This window comes from Psammomys obesus, unplaced genomic scaffold (genome assembly GCF_907164565.1).
Source record: "Psammomys obesus unplaced genomic scaffold, mPsaObe1.curated_primary_1811, whole genome shotgun sequence".
Taxonomy (NCBI): Eukaryota; Metazoa; Chordata; class Mammalia; order Rodentia; family Muridae; genus Psammomys; species Psammomys obesus.
The window spans coordinates 5,591,530-5,610,871 of NW_026591918.1; the positions used below are offsets into that span (position 1 = coordinate 5,591,530).

At 39.6% G+C, this 19,342-nt stretch overlaps 1 protein-coding gene across 1 annotated transcript in view; it reads left to right on the forward strand.

The window, feature by feature from the left end:
* Positions 1-19,342, forward strand: part of Erc2 (ELKS/RAB6-interacting/CAST family member 2) — a gene marked incomplete in the record, with an annotated part of 884,729 nt that overhangs the window by 343,698 nt on the left and 521,689 nt on the right. Inside the window, 1 exon segment of the mRNA XM_055612370.1 lies at positions 2,448-2,615. Within this exon segment, the coding sequence (XP_055468345.1) occupies positions 2,448-2,615 (168 nt within the window).

Genomic DNA, 19,342 nt, shown 5'->3' on the forward strand with positions numbered 1-19,342 from the left:
CACACACACACACACACACACACACACACACACACACACACACACACCCCATTTTTGAAAGAGCTAAGCAAAGAAGATTCTAGTCTTCTTTGTCTTTAATATTATCCTTTCCTGGTATAGTCTACACAAGGCAAATCCTACTTTTATTGCCACAAAGTATCAGGCCTTTAAAGTTTAGAAGCTGTGGCTAGAGATTGGGTAAGGAAAGGCTTACTTGTCCTGAACTTCACAGCTAGGTAAGAGCATACCTGGGCCCAACACATGTCTTTTCAACGTTCCAAGTTGCTTCTTCACTATGTCCTCATAATACTCATGGTATTTTTATTTTTCATTATTATGATATTCTAGTGGGCTGCACTTTTTAATTTTTAAATCTCTACTGTGCTATATGAAGGCGAGATCCTCAGCACAGGCTGATAGGAGCACAGTAGTCTTCTGCTTGTTGCTGCATCCTTTGTTTCCATGACAATCACTTATCACCCTTCTGCCTGGTTATTTTAACATTTTCACTCCTTGTGGTTGATCTTGCTGGTAACTGTTGATTTCCTGTTGTGTTCGTCGTATCTCCTCACAGCAATCGAACGGTATCTAAGACAGACAGAAACATCCAGGTGCCATCATTTATGTTTGCTCAAATGGCAGTACACTAGTTTTAGCAAAGATTCTTAGTCTTTTCTTAACATCCAGTTGAGAAAATAAATACCTTAGGAGGGAGGTGTTAGATATCATTTTTTCAGCAAAGAAATTTTTAGAAATTTGTAGGTAGTCAATGATTAATGGCAGTAAACCATCATCTAATGTGTCACAGTTGTTCTTAGAAACTGGCCTAGTATGCATTCGTAAACACGAATGAGAATGTGATGTAAAATGATAAAGGAGAATCTGGAAAGACAAAATTAATTTTAAATGATTTTCATATCCTTTGTATCATTGATATTTGTATTCTTGATACTTTGCTGATTTTCTTCTATGATGTGATCTGAGTAGTCAGGTCTGGAGATAAAGCTTACCGTGTATCCAGAATGTTAAATTACACATAAGGCTTGGAGCTGGAGAGATGGCTCAGTCGGTAAATACTTGCCATGCAAACCGAAGGACCCGAATTTAGAACCCCGGTACCTAGGGAAAAGCCAGAAGTGACAGCATGCGTCTATAATCACAGTAATGGGGAGGCAGAGCCAGGAGGATCCCTGCGGGCTGGTTGGCCAGTCAATATATCTGAGTTGGTGAGCTGCAGATTTGGTAAGATACCATGTCTGAAAAAAAAATAAGCCAGGGTGCGGAGCAGTTAAAGATGTCACTGGTGGACTCCTCATGTTCAAACACACATGTGATCTTCACATACATGTGCACACAGTCACAGGAACACATACATACACCACACATGAACACACAAGTAAAATTACACAAAGCTTATGTTTTTTTCTTTAGCTAATAACATTTGAAAAAAATAGGAGTTTTGATTTTCCGATGTTTGAGCTCAGGTAAAATGAGAAATCCTTTTTTTTTTTTTTTTTTTTTGAAGTGTTTGGAAAGCAGTCGTCATCCAGCTTGAGAATGGCTGTTTTGTCCCCTGGCAGCATGGCTTCCTCATGGCCCCATGCATTTTTCTAATTTAGCTGTTTCTCTGTGTGACTATCTTGTGCATTCGTATGCTCCTTGTGTTCTTGGAAGATCCTGTGAAGCACGAGCCGTGCTTTCCCTCCCAGGGATCTCACATGGAAGAATTAGAGTGCCTTGTTCACCTCCGTGAGCAAACACACTGTTTCCCGTGAGCAGGGAAACAACCATGGGAACATACTACTATTTTGCAGTGCCTTATTTTACAAAAACTCTGTAGAACGTAAGTATCACGGTCCAGCTATTCGAACAGCAAGGCATTATGGTATATTGTAGGCTGTTAAAAGGCACCGAGGTGACCTTAAAACGATTTGTTTATTCTTGTTTTATATGTATGCATATTTTGCATGCATACCATGTGCATCTAGTGTCCACCAATGTCCACCAGAAAAGAAAGTTGGATCCTTCAGAGTTAACAACTTGGAGATGGTTGTCAGCCACCATGTGGGAACTAGAATTGGACCTGGGTCCTCTGAAAGAGCAGCCAGCTGGTTCATAACCATTGAGCCATTTCTCTAGCCTCCACCAAGATGTCTTAGAACAGAGAACTAGTTGCACTGTGCTCAGGTGCTCTCTGCTGCCTCCCTATTCACTGATTATTGACAACCTCTTTGAATTTTGTTGTTGTTGTTTGTTTGTCTGAGACAGAGTTCCTCTGTGCAGCCCTGGCTGTCCTGGACTCACTTTGTAGACCAGGCTGTCCTCGAACTCACAGGTATCTGCCTGTCTCTGCTTCCAGAGTGCTGGGATTAAAGGTGTGCCACCACTATTTGGAACTGAAAACCTCTTTGTAAAATCAAAACCTTCCGTCTTTGTCCTCATTTCAGGTAGATGCACTGAGATTACGGCTGGAAGAGAAAGAATCTTTCCTCAATAAGAAAACAAAACAGCTGCAAGACCTTGCAGAGGAGAAGGGGACTCTTGCCGGAGAGATCCGCGATCTGAAAGACATGTTAGAAGTAAAGGAAAGGAAAATCAATGTTCTTCAGAAGAAAGTGAGTAGCTGATATAACCCCTTCAAAGTGACAGTTTTCATCATATATATGTTGGATATTTCAGAGAGATGCAGGGCTGTGGAAGATAAAGCATCTTTTTTAAAATTTAGATTAGAATTATCAACTTTTTACTATTACTTAATTTACTAATAGTTGTATCATTTTTTTAGCATGACCCCTGCAATTTCTATTTGATTACCCAAGAGCTAAATGGAGATTCTTAAATTTTTTTTTTCAGTCTTAAGCACTGAAGAATTATACAAATTTATATACAAATCTAAAAAATCTTAGCTTGTGGGGGTAACAGCGAAGGTTGCAGTTCAGTGGTGAGAACATTTGCTTAACGTGGTCTGAGTTTAGTCTCTAGCAACGGAAAGATAAATACACGAAAAATAAAAAGTCCAAAGTAATAATTTAATTTTTTTTCATTATGAAAGTTAACTAGTATTTTTAGGGCGTGAGTCTTTATGATGTATTTCAGATATACTTTGTAATTACATAAACTTTGATTATTCCATTTTGTTGTCTTTATCCATTCTTACTGATAAAAACAAACAACAGACTGAGGAACTCATAAAGAGTAGATATTTAGTTTCTTCCAGAGTCTCAAAAGCCATGGATCAAAGTTTATGTGGTTTGGTGTCTGATAAAGAGCTTCTTTTTGCTTCCAAGATGCCGCTGTATCACTACATTCTCCTACAGGAATAAGTGATTTATTCACGCATGATGTTGGAAGGCTGTAAAGGCTGAGCCAGTACCCTTTTGCTCTTTTATAAGGATATTAATCCCATATAGAAGGTCACAACTCTCTTGACAATAATTTCCTAAAGGCTTCGCCTAATAATACAACCAGACTGGTGGTTAGTTTCTAATATGCATCTGCTGAGTATCACACCCAGACCATAGCTGTAGCCAAATCCATGTGGACTATTTTGGGAGTAGTGTGGTCACGTATGTAAATGTTCCATTTTTATTTAGTTAGAATCAGTGGGGAAACTTTACAAACAGTTCTACCAAAGTAATCCAATAAGAGGCTCAGCCTCATCAGAGCCCCTCTTTTCTTCCTTCTTTGAGTGGTCATCTATTTCATTCCTAATTGTGGATCTTGATTTTGTGACATCATTATAGTTTACTTTGGAGAATTTTCATTGTCTGTTTATGTACACTTTTTGGTACCCAGCATTTTTCTTCTTATCATTGTTGTTATTTCTAAAAGGCCAGCAAGAAGAAGAACTGATTCACAGCCCTTCTCTCCTATGAAAATCAAAGTGCTAGAACTATATAGGTCTTTCTGAATCATGGGTATCTATTGTGGAAACTCATGGCCCTGTGGTGCTGGCAGTTCAGGTGCACGGGAATACCTGGCTCCTCCTTGTGGTGTCATTTGTCACCATCTTTCACCTGGATTGTATCCTCATTACCCTAGATGTTTTCTTACATCTACCCTTGTGGTTCCTATACTTTGTTCTTAACATGGAAACTAGAATTTTCCTTTACATCCCCAAATTGAAGTCACTCTCTGATCAGAACTTTCTTATTTCAACCAGTTGTATAATTTATAGGTCTCAGTACAAATGAAAGCTTGGAGCCTTTTGCTCTTAAATTGGGAATGTTAGGATAATGATAGTAGATTATTAAGTCAAGGGGGCCCAGCATGGCTGCAAAGGACACCATCCAAGTGGTTCAACGTTCACTGATGCTAACAGGTGGAAGTTTTTACAAAGGTCAGAAAACCCTACTTACTTTGTCTCCTGACCTCCGATCCTCCTTCTTTTGCTCATGTCATATCAGAAACTGTTGACTGGTATTTTTATGTAAAGACATATGTGCTCTCTCATAGTGCTGACATTTTAAGGGACGTCAGCTTTTATAGAGCACTCGTTCTAAATCCATTGTGTTGTCCACTTGTTGAGCTTATCAGTTGAAATGTGCTAAGTATGATAATTATCCTATATTTTAAATATTTATCATGAAAAGTAGAATGTGAGAGCACTCCAAGTAATTTATATGAAATTTTTTGGGTAGATTAGTTACATAAAAATACTGCTAAAATTATTGTTACATGTATCTTAATGTCTATTAAGACTGTTGGGAAGGATAAAATTATATGTGTTAATATCATTGTGTTTGAATCAGGCAGAACAGCTGTAAACATCCACATAGTTCATGCCTTTGCTTCTTGAGCATCTCTGTTCAAAAGGCACTTTATTATAGACCTTGGTCCCTCCCATATGAAATAGCATGTGAATATCCCAATTTCCTCTGGTTTACCTGTACAATTTTATTTTTCTAAATAGAACTTATCACCATCTGGTAAACATATGCATTTTAAAAGTTTCCTGTTGATGTTACCAGAATATAGATCTCAGGCTGTAAAGCTTTATTTTTTTTCCACTGTGGTATCTCTAGCACGTAGTAGGCATGTTTCATGTTTCCTCAATAATCATTTGTGAAATGAATGAATGAACTTACTCCAGAGTTAAGATAGTGAACAGGAACATTGTTTTAGTTAAGGTTAGGCTCCTCTGTCATCACCTATTGTCAGAAAAACCTCTGCCTGCCAGGTTGACTGGGGAGTGGGCTGTACAAAGATGAAGAAGGCAGTTGACACTCATGTGTCCCTGTAGTCTGTGATGAGCTTATTGATGAATTCCTAAGGTATTAGAGCCCTCACCTCCGAGGCTTCTGCTGCTCATAGAAGACAGGAAAGTCTCTTCCTGTCCTCTATTCCTGTCCTTTTATGCTTGACCAAAAACCTGAATGGTAGACTGGCTTTCATCTTACAAACAAATTAAAGTTCCATCAAATCATTGTAACTTTACCAGTGAGTTTAAAGGCTTTTGTCTAGGTCTCTCATGAGAATGGTTATTTGATTGATTGTATTGCTAATTTATTTATGTTAAGATATTTATGGACAAGGACTTGGTTGGTGGAATCCCATCTTGAAGTTCTAGGTAGTAAATAAAGATGATTAGAAGAGAGACCTGGATAGAGACAAGTAAGCACCCTTGAAGGGGGCGAGGGCTGGTTGGGAGGTGGGCCCAGTTACAATGGCAGCAGAAGATTGTGTCAGTTTCCACTGATGTGACAAACTCCCTCAAAAATCAAGCTGAAGGAGGAAAGATTTCCTCTGGCTTATATTTTCATAGGTTTTTATTCCATGGTTGTCCAGTTCTGGTGCTTGAGTCTTAAGGTGAAGCTGAACATCATGGTGGCTGGAGAGTGGGCCAGACAAAGCTACTCATCTCCTGACAGCTCAGGAACAGAGAGCAAGGAGAGGTCCAGGGACCAGTAGACCCTTCCAGCCCTTGTGTGCAGTGACCTACTTTCTCCATCCAAGCTCCACTTCCTTCTGTTCCTACCACTTTCCCAAATGCAGCCAGCTGGGGTCCAGGACTCTATTTAGCACATAACCTTCAGGAACATTTTAGATCTTAGCCATGAGAGAAAAGGTTTCATTTCAATCCCTAGCAGTGAATGAGAAGCAAACTGACATCTGCTGAGGATAAGCACACTGTAATGAGTGCTGAGTTTCCCATCACAAGCACTGTTGCAGTTACTTTTGACTGTAACGTAATGGCTCTAGTTCAAGAACTGCATCAAAAAAACTAAGGAATGTTTTGGTTTATGATAAGCTTGTCCAAGGTCATGTAACCTAGTTACAAGGTAGTGTGTGTGTGTGTGTGTGTGTGTGTGTGCACATGTGCGCACACACTTGAAAAAATAGAATAAATTGGATAATGGAAATTGAGTAAAGAAACCTCCTTTTTCCTTTGACCTTAATTTGTGCGATGATGGCACGGGGTGTGGAAGTGAGATGAAAAGGAGTATCTCAGCTCATGATCTGCCAGGAGCAGAGACTACATGTTCTTGTTCTTGAGTACTGAGAGCAATAGTCGTCAGTAGGATACTGAGATGACACTTCCAGAATCTAGGTGACATGTAGCCTCTTTAACTGATGCGCAGATTGTGTAGAACTTTGAACTTCCCCCTAGTAGGCAGAAGCAAAAGTTTGAGTACAAATTTGGAAGTTGTAAAATCGAGAGCAACCTATTTACGTATTCTAAGTCCTTTAGGCAACATGTTTAACTTATGAACTTATTGCATTTGGAAAGTTAAAGGGGTCTATCATCTTCACATTATTATTTTTCTTTTTTGCATATGTATGGGGGTAGTCCATGGGCATGGGCATATGCATGGTCACATGTACATGAAGGTGTGCATACATGTGTGCTCACGTGTATAGAAGTGCAAGGATGACATCAAGCGTCTTCCTTCCTTGAGGGATCGCCATCTTAGAGATTGAAGCAGAGTCCCTTGCTTTAGCTCGCCATTCAGCTGTTCTGCCTACCCTTTGTGCTCCTATCCTCTGGGTTGCAGCTAGGCTACAACAGCTTTCTGGACTTTGCCTGGGTTCTCAGCCAAACAAGCATGGCTTTTACGTGAGTTCTGTGGATCCTATCTCTGGTCCTCATGCTTGTTTGGCAAGTACTTTGTCCATGAAGACACATGCCTAGCCCAGATTTCTCTTTGATTGTCTACTAATATATTTGGAGAGGCAATGACACCACTATAGTATAGTGAAGGAGCATGATCTGTTATAACTGTATAGTGACTAAGAAGTTATCTTCTATCCAAGATCTCTCCAAGACTTTAAATATGAATGGGTGTTGGACTTTGTCAAATGCTTTTTTGGCATCTAAGGAGATGATCATGTGGTTTTTCTCCTTCAGTTTGTTTATATGGTGGATGACATTAATGGATTTCTGTATATTGAACCACCCCTGCATGCCTGGGATGAAGCCTAGTTGGTCATGGTGGATGATATCTTTTATGTGTTCCTGGATTTGGTTTGAAAGTATTTTATTGAGTATTTTTGAGTCAATGTTCATAAGAGAGATAGGTCTGAAATTCTCTTTTTTTTGTTGGGTCTTTGTGTGGTTTAGGTATCAAGGTAACTGTAGCTTCATAGAATGAGTTTGGTAATGTTTCTTCTGTTTCTATTTTGTGGAATAATTTGAAGAGAATTGGAGTTAGCTCTTCTCTGAAAGTCTGGTAGAATTCTGTGCTGAAACCATCTAGCCCTGGGCTTTTTTTGGAAGGGAGACTTTTGATGACTGTTTCTATTTCTTTGGGGGATATGGGACTATTCAGTCTTTCTACCTGATCTTGACTTAATTTTGGTAGATGGAATCTATCAAGAATATTGTCCATTTCGTTTAAATTTTCAAATTTTGTGGCATATAGGCTTTTGTAGTAAGACCTAATGATTGTTTGGATTTCCTCAGTGTCTGTAGTTATGTCCCCCTTTTCATCTCTGATTTTGCTGATTTGGATAGTTTCTCTCTGCATTTTAGTTAGTTTGGCTTAAGGGCTTGTCTATCTTGTTGATTTTCTCAAAGAACCAGCTTTTGGTTTTGTTGATTCTTTGAATACTTTTATTTGTTTCTAATTGATTGATTTCAGCCCTGAGTTTGATTATTTCCAGCCATCTGCTCCTTTTGGGTGTATCTGCTTCTTTTTTTTTCTAGGGCTTTCAGTTGGGCCATTACATTGTTTGTATGTGATCTTTCAAATTTCTTCTTGGAGGCACTTAGTGCTATGAGCTTTCCTCTTAGCACTGCCTTCATTGTGCCCCGTAAGTTTGGATATGTTGTGCTTTCATTTTTGTTGAATTCTAGGAAGTCTTTAATTTCTTTCTTTATTTCTTCCCTAACCAAGCTGTCATTGAGTAGTGAGTTGTTCAGTTTCCATATATGTGCAGGCTTTTTGCTGTTTCTGTTGTGGTTGAGGTCCAGCTTTAGACCATTATGGTCAGATAGGATACAAGGGATTATTTAAATCTTCTTGTATCTGCTGAGGTTTGCTTTGTGACCAACTATATGGTCTATTTTGGAGAAGGTTTCATGAGGTACTGAAAAGAAGGTATACTCTTTTGATTTAGGGTAGAAAGTTCTGTAGACACCTATTAGGTCCATTTGATTTAGGGCCTCTGTAAGTGCCCTTGTTTCCCTGTTTTGCTTCTGACCGGATGACCTGTCCCTTGGTGAGAGTGAAGTGTTGAAGTCTCCTACTATTTTTTTAAATTTTTATTAATTACACTTTATTCACTTTGTATCCCCCATAAGTCCCTCCCTCCTCCCCTGCTGATCCCCCCTCCCATCCCCTTCTTCATGCATGCCCCTCCCCAAGTCCACTGAGGGGAAGTCCTCCTCTCCTTCCTTCTGATCTTAGTCTGTCAGATCTCATCAGGAGTGGCTGCATTGTCATCTTCTGTGGCCTGTTAAGGCTGCTCCCCCCCAAGGTGTTGGGATCAATGTGTGATTTCAGCTTTAAAAATGTTTCTTTTACAAATGGAGGTGGTCTTGTATTTGGGGCAAAGATGTTCAAACTTGTGATGTCCTCCTGTTGGAATTTTCCTTTGATGCGTAGCAAGTGCCCTTCCTTATCTTTTTTTGATTAATTTTGGTTGAAGTTCTATTTCATTAGATATTAGGATCGCTACCCCTGCTTGTTTTCTGGGTCCATTTGCCTGAAAAAGTTTTTTCCAGCCCTTTACTCTGAGGTAGTGTTTATCTTTTTTGCATAGGTGTGTTTCTTGGATGCAGCAGAATGTTGGATCCTGTTTCCGCAACCATTCTGTTAGTCTGTATCTTTTTATTGGAGAGTTGAGACCATTTATGTTGATAGATAATAGTGACAAATGACTGTTAGTACCTTTTATTGTGGAGTTGGTGGTCTTACTATGATTCATTGCTTTTTTTTCTTTTAATTTATGTTGGGAAATTATCTGTATCTTTTTTTTTTTTTTTGGTGTAGTTGTTTTCATCGGATTGGAGTTTTCCATAGTAAAGGCAATGATGTTGGCAAGCCTGTAGCCAACATCAAATTCAATGGAGGGAAACTTAAATCAATCCCACTGAAATCAGGGACAAGGCAAGGCTGACCATTGTCTCCAAATCTCTTCAACATAGTACTTGAAGTCCTAGTTAGAGCAATAACACAACTAAAGGAGATCATGGGGATACAAATCGGAAAGGAAGAAGTCAAAATATCACTGTTTGCAGATGATATGATAGTATACACAAGCGACCCCAAAAATTCAACCAGAGAACTCCTTCAACTGATAAACACCTTCAGCAAAGTGGCTGGATACAAAATCAACTCAAAAAAATCAGAAGCCCTCCTGTATACCAAAGACAAAAAGGCCGAGAAAGAAATTAGGGAAACAACACCCCTCACAATAACCACTAATAACATAAAATACCTTGGGGTGACTCTAACCAAGCAAGTGAAAGACCTGTTTAAAAAAAAAACCTTTAAGTCTCTGAAGAAAGAAATTGAAGAAGATATCAGAAGATGGAAAGATCTCCCGTGCTCATGGATTGGTAGGATTAACATTGTGAAAATGGCCATTCTGCCAAAAGCAATCTACAGATTCAATGCAATTCCCATCAAAATACCAACACAAGTCTTTACAGACCTTGAAAGAAAAATTCTCAACTTCATATGGATAAACAAAAAACCCAGAATTTCCAAAACAATCCTGTACAACAACAGATCATATGGAAATATCTCCATCCATGATCTCAAGCTGTACTACAGAGCAATGGTAATAAAAACTGCATGGTATTGGCATAGAAACAGAAAGGAGGATCAATGGAACCGAATAGAAGACCCAGAAACAAACCCACACACCTATGAATACTTGATTTTTGACAAAGAAGCCAAAACCATTCAATGGAAAAAAAGACAGCATCTTCAACAAATGGTGTTGGTCCAACTGGATGTCTATGTGCAGAAAAATGAAAATAGATCTGTATTTATCACCCTGCACAAAACTAAAGTCCAAGTGGATCAAAGACCTCAACATAAAACCAGACACATTAAATCGGTTAGAAGAAAAAGTAGGGAAGACCCTAGAACTCATTGGCACAGGAGACTACTTCCTGAACAGAACACCAACAGCACAGGCTCTAAGAGCAACAATAAATAAATGGGACCTCATGAAACTGAAAAGCTTCTGTAAAACAAAGGACACTGTCATCAAAACAAAACAACATCCTACAGACTGGGAAAGGATCTTCATCAACCCTTTATCTGACAGAGGGCTAATATCCAGTATATATATAGAACTCAAGAAGTTAAAAAGCAACAAATCAAGTAATCCAATTAAAAAATGGGGCACGGTGTTAAACAGAGAACTTTCTGTAGAGGACTGTAGAATAGTAGAAAACACTTAAAGAAATGCTCAACATCCTTAGCCTCCAGGGAGATGCAAATCAAAACAACACTGAGATTTCACCTTACACTCATCAGAATGGCTAAGATAAAAAAAACTCAAGAAACAACACATGCTGGAGAGGATGTGGATAAAGGGTAACCCTCCTTTATTGCTGGTGGGAATGCAAACTTGTACAGCCACTTTGGAAGTCAATCTGGTGCTTTCTCAGACAAATAGGAATAGTGATTCCTCAAGATCCAGCTATACCACTCCTAGGCATATATCCAAAAGATGCTCAAGTACACAACAAGGACATTTGCTCAACCATGTTTATAGCAGCTTTATTCATAATAGCCAGAACCTGGAAACAACCCAGATGCCCCTCAGTTGAGGAATGGATACAGAAATTGTGGTATTTTTACACAATGGAATACTACTCAGCAATTAAAAACGAGGAAATCATGAAATTTGCTGGCAAATGTTGGGACCTAGAAACGATCATCCTGAGTGAGGTATCCCAGAAGCAGAAAGACACACATGGTGTATACTCACTTATATAGATTTATAAGATAGGATAAATATACTGAAATCTATACACCTAAAGAAGATAAACAAGAAAGAGGACTCAGGGTAAGATGTCCAATCCTCGCTTAGAAAGACAAATGGGATGAACATTGGATGTAGGAGAAAACAAGTAACAGGACAGGAGCCTACCACACACAGCCTCTGAAAGACTCTACCTAGCAGTGTATCAAAGCAGATATTAAGACTCATAACCAAACCATCAGCAGAGTGCAGGGAATCATATGAAAGAAGGAGGAGTTAGTAAGACCTGGAGAGTACAGACATGCCACAAGGACCAAATATACCAGGGCACAGGGGTCTTTCATGAGACTGTTTCTCCAACCAAGGACCATGTATGGATATAACCTAGAACCCCTGCTTGGATATAGCCCATGGTAGCTCAGTGTCCAAATGGGTTCTCTAATGAGGGGAACAGGGACTATTTCTGACATGAACTCAACGGCGAGCTCTTCCACTCCCCTCCCACGAGGGAAGAGCAGCCTGGCTAGGCCACAGAAGAGGACATTGCAGCCAGTCGTGAGGAGACTTGATAAGCTAGGGTCAGATGGAGGGGGAGGAGGTCCTCCCCTGTTAGTGGACTTGGAAAGGGGCAGGGAGAAGATGAGGGAGGGAGGGTGGGATTGGGAGGGAATGAGGGAGGGTGCTACAGCTGGGATACAAAGTAAATTACCTGTGATTAATATAAAAAATAAAAATGTAACTAATAATAAAAATTAATAAAAAAGAGAAAAACAGAAGTTATCTTCAAGAAGTGAGTACATGATTCAGAACCTAATTGAGACCTGTGCAGGTTTAAGCTAGACAAAGCCCCTGCATAGAGTACAGAGGTATACAAAGTCTTATCCTTCCCTAAGGAGCTATTGCTTTTGAGAGCTCCTTGGAGAGCGAGGGTTAATTTACCTTAGGGTGTGGTACATGGTGGGTCCACTACCATCTAGTAGATGGCCATATGTTCAAGAGTGTATAACCAGGACTAATTGTACTTGATATGTTTACAAAAAAGAAAAGAAAAAAGAAAAAAAGAACACAAAGTTGAATGGGTATGGACTCGGGGGTAGATCACGGAGAAATTGGTGGGGAGGGATATATGTGATCAAAGCACAATGTATCAAATTCTCAATGCATTAGTTTTAAAATGTGAGGATAATATAGAGGCCAATGATGCATTGTCTCTGTGTCTGGAGGCTCAGTGTTCTGTCTACATTCAGCATAAACATCTACTTCACAGCATGTCTGGATTAGAGGAGCATAAGCTTTGGATTAGGGTATGTTGGTATTGAGTAATAATCAACTCATGTCAAAGTCAAATATGCAACATCACATTGGCAACCTGTAGTGTGTTTTGGTGCTAGAACAATGGCGTACACTCTTTTCACTAGAGATAAATAAACAGAAGCACCAGTGAGTGGCAGGTACACTCTGATAAACCTTTTACAGGAAGGCAGAGTTCTCAGGATGGACTTTTGACCCGATGCCATAGTTTGCTAAGGAATGGAACATTTTATTACAGAACAGAATTGTGCTTGTGAGTGAGTGTTCACTGGGCTAGCCACGTGCTGTGCTACCAAAGGCAAGAGAGCACTAGTTTAATTCTGAAACTATAGCGTTTTGTCCCCACACCTAGATGCGAAGTTCAGCTGATGAAGTGTTACTTGACTATTAAGTTTTTGTAGGAATGCCATAAAACCTTGATGACATTGCACCTTTGGAAAGTGTATAATGCCCATGATTTTAGGACATGGTAGCAATATTCAAACCAGTTCACTTTTGGACTGCCGCGTAGCTCCTAGATGCTTAGAGCATGAACTTGCTACCCAAGAGTTTGCTTTAAATTCATTAAAACTGGCTAAGGTTTAAATATCCGTTTTCATTTTAGGTCTCAGTCGTATGAATAATGGAAATGTCCAAAGCAGGGATACTTGATATATTGGGGGAAGAAAAAAACAGATTTGTAGATTGCCTTCTGACTTGGAAAGTGGAAGGAGGGTGAGTGGAGTTGGCTCCTACACATGGTATAGGTGGACCTGCTAGCTTCTACACCTTTATTCTATGTGCTTGGGATTATTGTGGCTGAAAAGAAACTCAGGGTAAGATGTACTGAATGTTTTCTTTCTTAGAGTTTCTACTGCTGTGAAGAGACGCCATGATCACAGCAACTCTTATAAAGGAAAACATTTCATTGGAGTTAGCTTATAGTTTCATTTGTTACTCTTATCGTCATGGTGGTAAACATAGTGGCATGCAGGCAGACATGGTGTTGGAGGAACTAAGAGTTCTACATCTTGTAGAAGTACCAGAGACACATCTTGTAGAAGACAGGGACACACTGGCCAGACAGGAGCTTCTGAGACCCTAAAGCCCTTTCCCAGTGATCCACTTCCTTCAACAAGGCCACAGTTCCTAATCGTGCCACTCCCTATGTTGCAAGCATTCCAATACACGAGTCTGTGGAGGCCTTTCCTGTCCAGACCACCATATTCCCCATGTATCAGTAACTTCTTTAGTTCTCAAGGTTCATAAAAAAAGCCATCCTCCGGTTCCCAGGAAGCTGATACTCCGGTAGAGGAAGTAAGCATGCCTAGCAACCCTCCATGCACCTGTACGTGGCATGCTATCAGAAGCATACTGCTTGGTAGTGAACATAGGAGCAGAACCACTTCTGGCTACTTTACGCTAAATATATATATATATATCTTACTACTATCCCAGACCATAGTAACTGATCTTTAGAACAAGATTATTTGTAATCAAGAACTGTGTGAGCACTAGGAGATCAAAAGGAAGCAAACGTCATTGGGGCTCATAACTAGAAGTAAATGTGCACCAGGAGCCACCTCCTATGACGGACACCTTCTCACCCCCCTCTGTCCGCCCTGGCACTGCCGACTCAGTAGGGATTCAGACTTTTAGGACCGCCTCGAGAGTTCTGTTCAAGTATGCTTCTTTGACAGGATCGATCTAAGACACTTCCTCTAAAATGGTTCCAAACTTCACGCTTGAGCTTTGTGCTCAGTTTTGTATCATATCTTTTAGATTTTTTTTCTGGTTCTGCAGTCTGGGAGAGATTTTGTGCTCATAGGGAAGATACCTTCGTCTCTTTGCAAAATTCTTACCATATGTTGACCCTCTTTCAATAAGAATATACTGAGCCTTCAATGAATGAGAACTTGGCGAAGAGAAATTTCTTTGTGACCTACTTCTGTATTCAGAACATTGTCATCTATGAGCGGAGTCACTTGCCCCAGTGAAATGTCAAACCCACTTACTGTTCCCAGCATGGTACATTCTGTGTAGGCTGCGGGAGGGAGCCATCCACGGAATAATGACACTCAGAGGAGGAAATGACTCTTGCTCTTCCCACGCTAACGCCCCCAGCGTTGGCTCTGTTAGCTGCAGTGGGGTGTGCACATAAAGTATGACTTGGAGTGTTCAAACTTGTTCTGCATCTGAAGGCAGGAAGAGCAGCTGGCAGACCAGAGGTCGAATCTGCAACCTCTGTAGTGGTCTTGGGTCTGAGGTGGTATATTCTCAACCCTCTTTCCTGCTTTCTAGTGAGCTTGCCTTTTTGTTTACCACAGCCAGAAGATTGCTAGATACGTCTGAAGGTAGAGTCTAATCCAATGATTCAAATCAGTAGCTAATCAGTAACCCTTTTCTTCCCCCAAATTCTTTTACTCAGAGCAACAGAAATGAAACCAGAACAGTGACATTTGAACTATTACTATTTTTATAAATTATATTTTTATATATAATGCCCTACGCTTGTATATATATATATATACAAGCATATATATATATTATATATATATAATTTTCTTCTGGATTATCCAAAATGTTAGTATTAAAATCGATCTGGCCCCAGCAGTCATGGTATCGGTGAGTCTGCACTTCCTAGAAATGCTAACGGCTAAATCTGGCAGTCCTCACTTGGAATTGCTGTCTAGTCCGGGCACCAGGAACAGCAATTTCAAGGCTTGGCAGGAAGACGCAGAACAGTGTGTTTGGAGGATCAGAAGTAATTTAAAATAGCTGGGCCACACTTCTTGCCCCATTTACGATACCAATTTCACAGCAAGGAGCTTTTCTTTATGTCTTCTAGCAACCAAATATATTATATACTTAAAATTTGAGTGACATTTTGACTTCCAGACTGTAAACGGTCTCCCCTAGTCCCTTATGACTTGCAAGTGGCAATAATGATTATCTGTGTTATTTCAAAATGCAGTTCATGGCCAGATCATGCTGAAAACTGATTCTCACTCACTGAGAGAGCTGAGCCAAACCAAGAGAGGCAAGTTCACTTTTAAATAAATACTGGCTCCTAGGTTAAGACCTTATATTCTGTACTCAACTTCATCATGGTAGATTTCCAAAAATGTTTTCATATAATCACCTATAAAACATCGCTGAAAGATTTACTGCCACCCTGATGGGTGCAAGCATATCGACATCTGTCCATCTCAGTTGCCAGCTGTTTTGTGATAAGGATTAGAAGTGGTTGAGCCTGTACATTTTTAAGTCTGGAGATGATTCTGTCTGTCTTCCCACATACTCCCCGGGCCATTTGATTTGAATCAATCTTATGTATGTGGGAAGAAAAATTTTTGTCTGTCTTTTCCACTTATCCTGTATTTGGCAGTGGTTCTTAATTTGCTGTGAAGAGTTTATGCATACCTATATTAGCACTTATCAATGTATATTATTATGGAAGTCCATAAGTCAAAGCTTATATAATACATGTGTAAGTTTCTTCTACAAACAGTTGTTAAGTGGGGGTTATCTGTCCCAGGGCCTAGAACTCCACAGCATCTTCATACTGTTCTGATATTATAGTATTATTTCCAGCATTTTTTTTCTTTTTTCCTTACCAGATTACTCAATTTATACAAACCAAAATATATAACTACTTTAGACAGACAATTTCCACAGAAACTTAATTCTAAATTATTGGGATAGATATGTCAGTTTGGGACCTTGTAATACTGTTTGTATTACATCTCCTCTTTAGGTTGCTGGTTTTTAAAAGCAAGTAATAACACAAATATGTAACGTAACTAGTCCTTGATTAGTGAAGTTACGGCTCATAAAGAGTTTATAATTCTAATAAAAATGCTTTGATAGTATCCTAAGTTGAGGATCACAAGATTTATCACCTCCCTGGTATTCCACACCTTAACTCTTGTCTGTGAATATGATTGTGGTGGATTTGGTATTGATAGTTTAGTTACATTTCATGGTACAATTGGCTTTAAGATGGTCTGCATATATGTGATGTAATGACACCAGCACTTTGAGCTTGGCTCCTGAAGTTAGAGACAGGGAAGTCATTGGTTGGCAAGATCAGGAAGTCTCAATGCATCCTAAATTCTCTTCTGTTGATTTGAGAATGGAAAGGCCATCTGGCAAAGGCTGCAGGCAGGCCTGAGGCTGGCAGTGGTTTCTCATGTAGAGCAGCAAAGAAGAAAAATTATAATCCCCAGGCCCTACAAATCTGAATTTGGCCAGCAGTAAGAGGATGCTTGGAAGTACATTTTCACCAGAGCTTCCCGACAAGTGTTCATCCTGCTGACCCCTTGACCTCCTCCCTCAGGGTAGACTCTAGGTGTCTACATAGGACTTGTGACCTGCACAACAGTAATTGAGATATGGGTGTTGTTTGAAGGCACTAAAGTGGATGTATTTTGTTACACGGCTCTAGGAGATAGGTAAGGTTACATTAAAGTAACTGATCAGAAATTCAGTTTAACTGTAAGCAGAACTGAAGCTCAGAGCACGTGGACAAGGAAGGTTACAGTCTGCTAAAGGAGCACTGTCTGCAAGAAAACCATTTCTAAAGCCTTCAATTCTCGGGTTGGGAACTATTGGAGTTTTTATGAAGTTTTAGAATGTCAGAGGGAAACTTGTTACTCAATGACAACTGGGTTAAGGAAGAAATAAAGAAATTAAAGACTTCCTAGAATTCAATGAGAATGAAGGCACAACATACCCAAATTTATGGGACACATTGAAAGCAGTGCTCAGGGGAAAATTTATAGCACTAAGTGCCTGCAAGAAGAAATTTGTAACATCACATACAAACAACTTAATGGCCCAACTGAAAACCCTAGAAAAAAAAAAGAAGCAGATACACCCAGGAGGAGCAGACAGCTGGAAATAATCAAACTCATGGCTGAAATCAATCAATTAGAAACAAATAAAACTATTCAAAGAATCAATGAAACAAAAAGCTGGTTCTTTGAGAAAATCAACAAGATAGACAAACCCTTAGCCAAACTAACTAAAAAGCAGAGAGAATCTATCCAAATCAACAAAATCAGAGATGAAAAGGGTGACAAACTACAGACACTGAGGAAATTCAAACAATCATTAGGTCATACTACAAAAGCCTATATGCCACAAAATTTGAAAACCTAAATGAAATGGACGATTTTCTTGATAGATTCCATCTTCCAACATTAAGTCAAGATCAGGTAGAAAGACTGAACAGCCCTATAAACCCCAAGGAAATTGAAGCAGTCATTCACAGTCTCTCCTCCAAAAAAAGCCCTGGGCCAGATGGTTTCAGCGCAGAATTCTACCAGACCTTCAAAGAAGTGCTCACACCAATTCTCCTCAAACTATTCCACAAAATAGAAACAGAAGGTACATTACCAAACTCAGTCTATGAAGCGACAGTCACCCTGATACCTAAACCACACAAAGACCCAACAAAAAAAGAAAACTTCAGACCTATCTCTCTTATGAACATTGATGCAAAAATACTCAATAAAATACTTGCAAACTGAATCCAAGTACACATCAAAGATATCATCCACCACGACCAAGTAGGCTTCATTCCAGGCATGCAAGGGTGGTTCAACATACGGAAATCCATCAATGTAATCCACCACGTAAACAAACTGAAGGAGAAAAACCACATGATCATCTCCTTAGATGCTGAAAAAGCATTTGACAAAGTCCAACACCCATTCATGTTTAAAGTCTTGGAGAGATCAGGAATACAAGGCACATATCTAGACATAGTAAAGGCAATATACAGCAAGCCTATAGCCAACATCAAACTCAATGGAGGGAACTTAAATCAATCCCACTGAAATCAGAGACAAGACAAGGCTGCCCACTCTCTCCATACCACTTCATCATAGTACTTGAAGTCCTAGCCAGAGCAATAAGACAACTAAAGGAGATCAAGGGGATACAAATCGGAAAGAAAGAGGTCAAAGTGTCACTATTCGCTGATGATATGATAGTATATATGAGCGACCCCAAAGATTCAACCAGAGAACTCCTCCAGTTGATAAACACCTTCAGCAAAGTGACAGGATACAAAATCAACTCAAAAAAATCAGAAGCCCTCCTGTATACCAAAGACAAAAGGGCCGAGAAAGAAATTAGGGAAACAACACCCTTCACAATAGCCACTAATAACATAAAGTACCTTGGGGTGACACTAACCAAGCAAGTGAAAGACCTGTTTGAGAAAAACTTCAAGTCTCTGAAGAAAGAAATTGAAGAAGATATCAGAAAGATCTCCCGTGCTCATGGATTGGTAGGATTAGCATTGTGAAAATGGCCATCCTGCCAAAAGCAATCTACAGATTCAATGCAATTCCCATCAAAATACCAACTCAATTCTTTACAGACCTTGAAAAAAAGATTCTCAGCTTCATATGGAGAAACAAAAACCCCAGAATTTCCAAAACAATCTTGTACAACAACAGATCATATGGAAATATCTCCATCCATGATCTCAAGCTGTACTACAGAGCAATGGTAATAAAAACTGCATGGTATTGGCATTAAAACAGAAAGGAGGATCAATGGAACCGCATAGAAGACCCAGTAATAAACCCACACACCTATGAATACTCGATTTTTGACAAAGAAGCCAAAACCATTCAATGGAAAAAAGACAGCA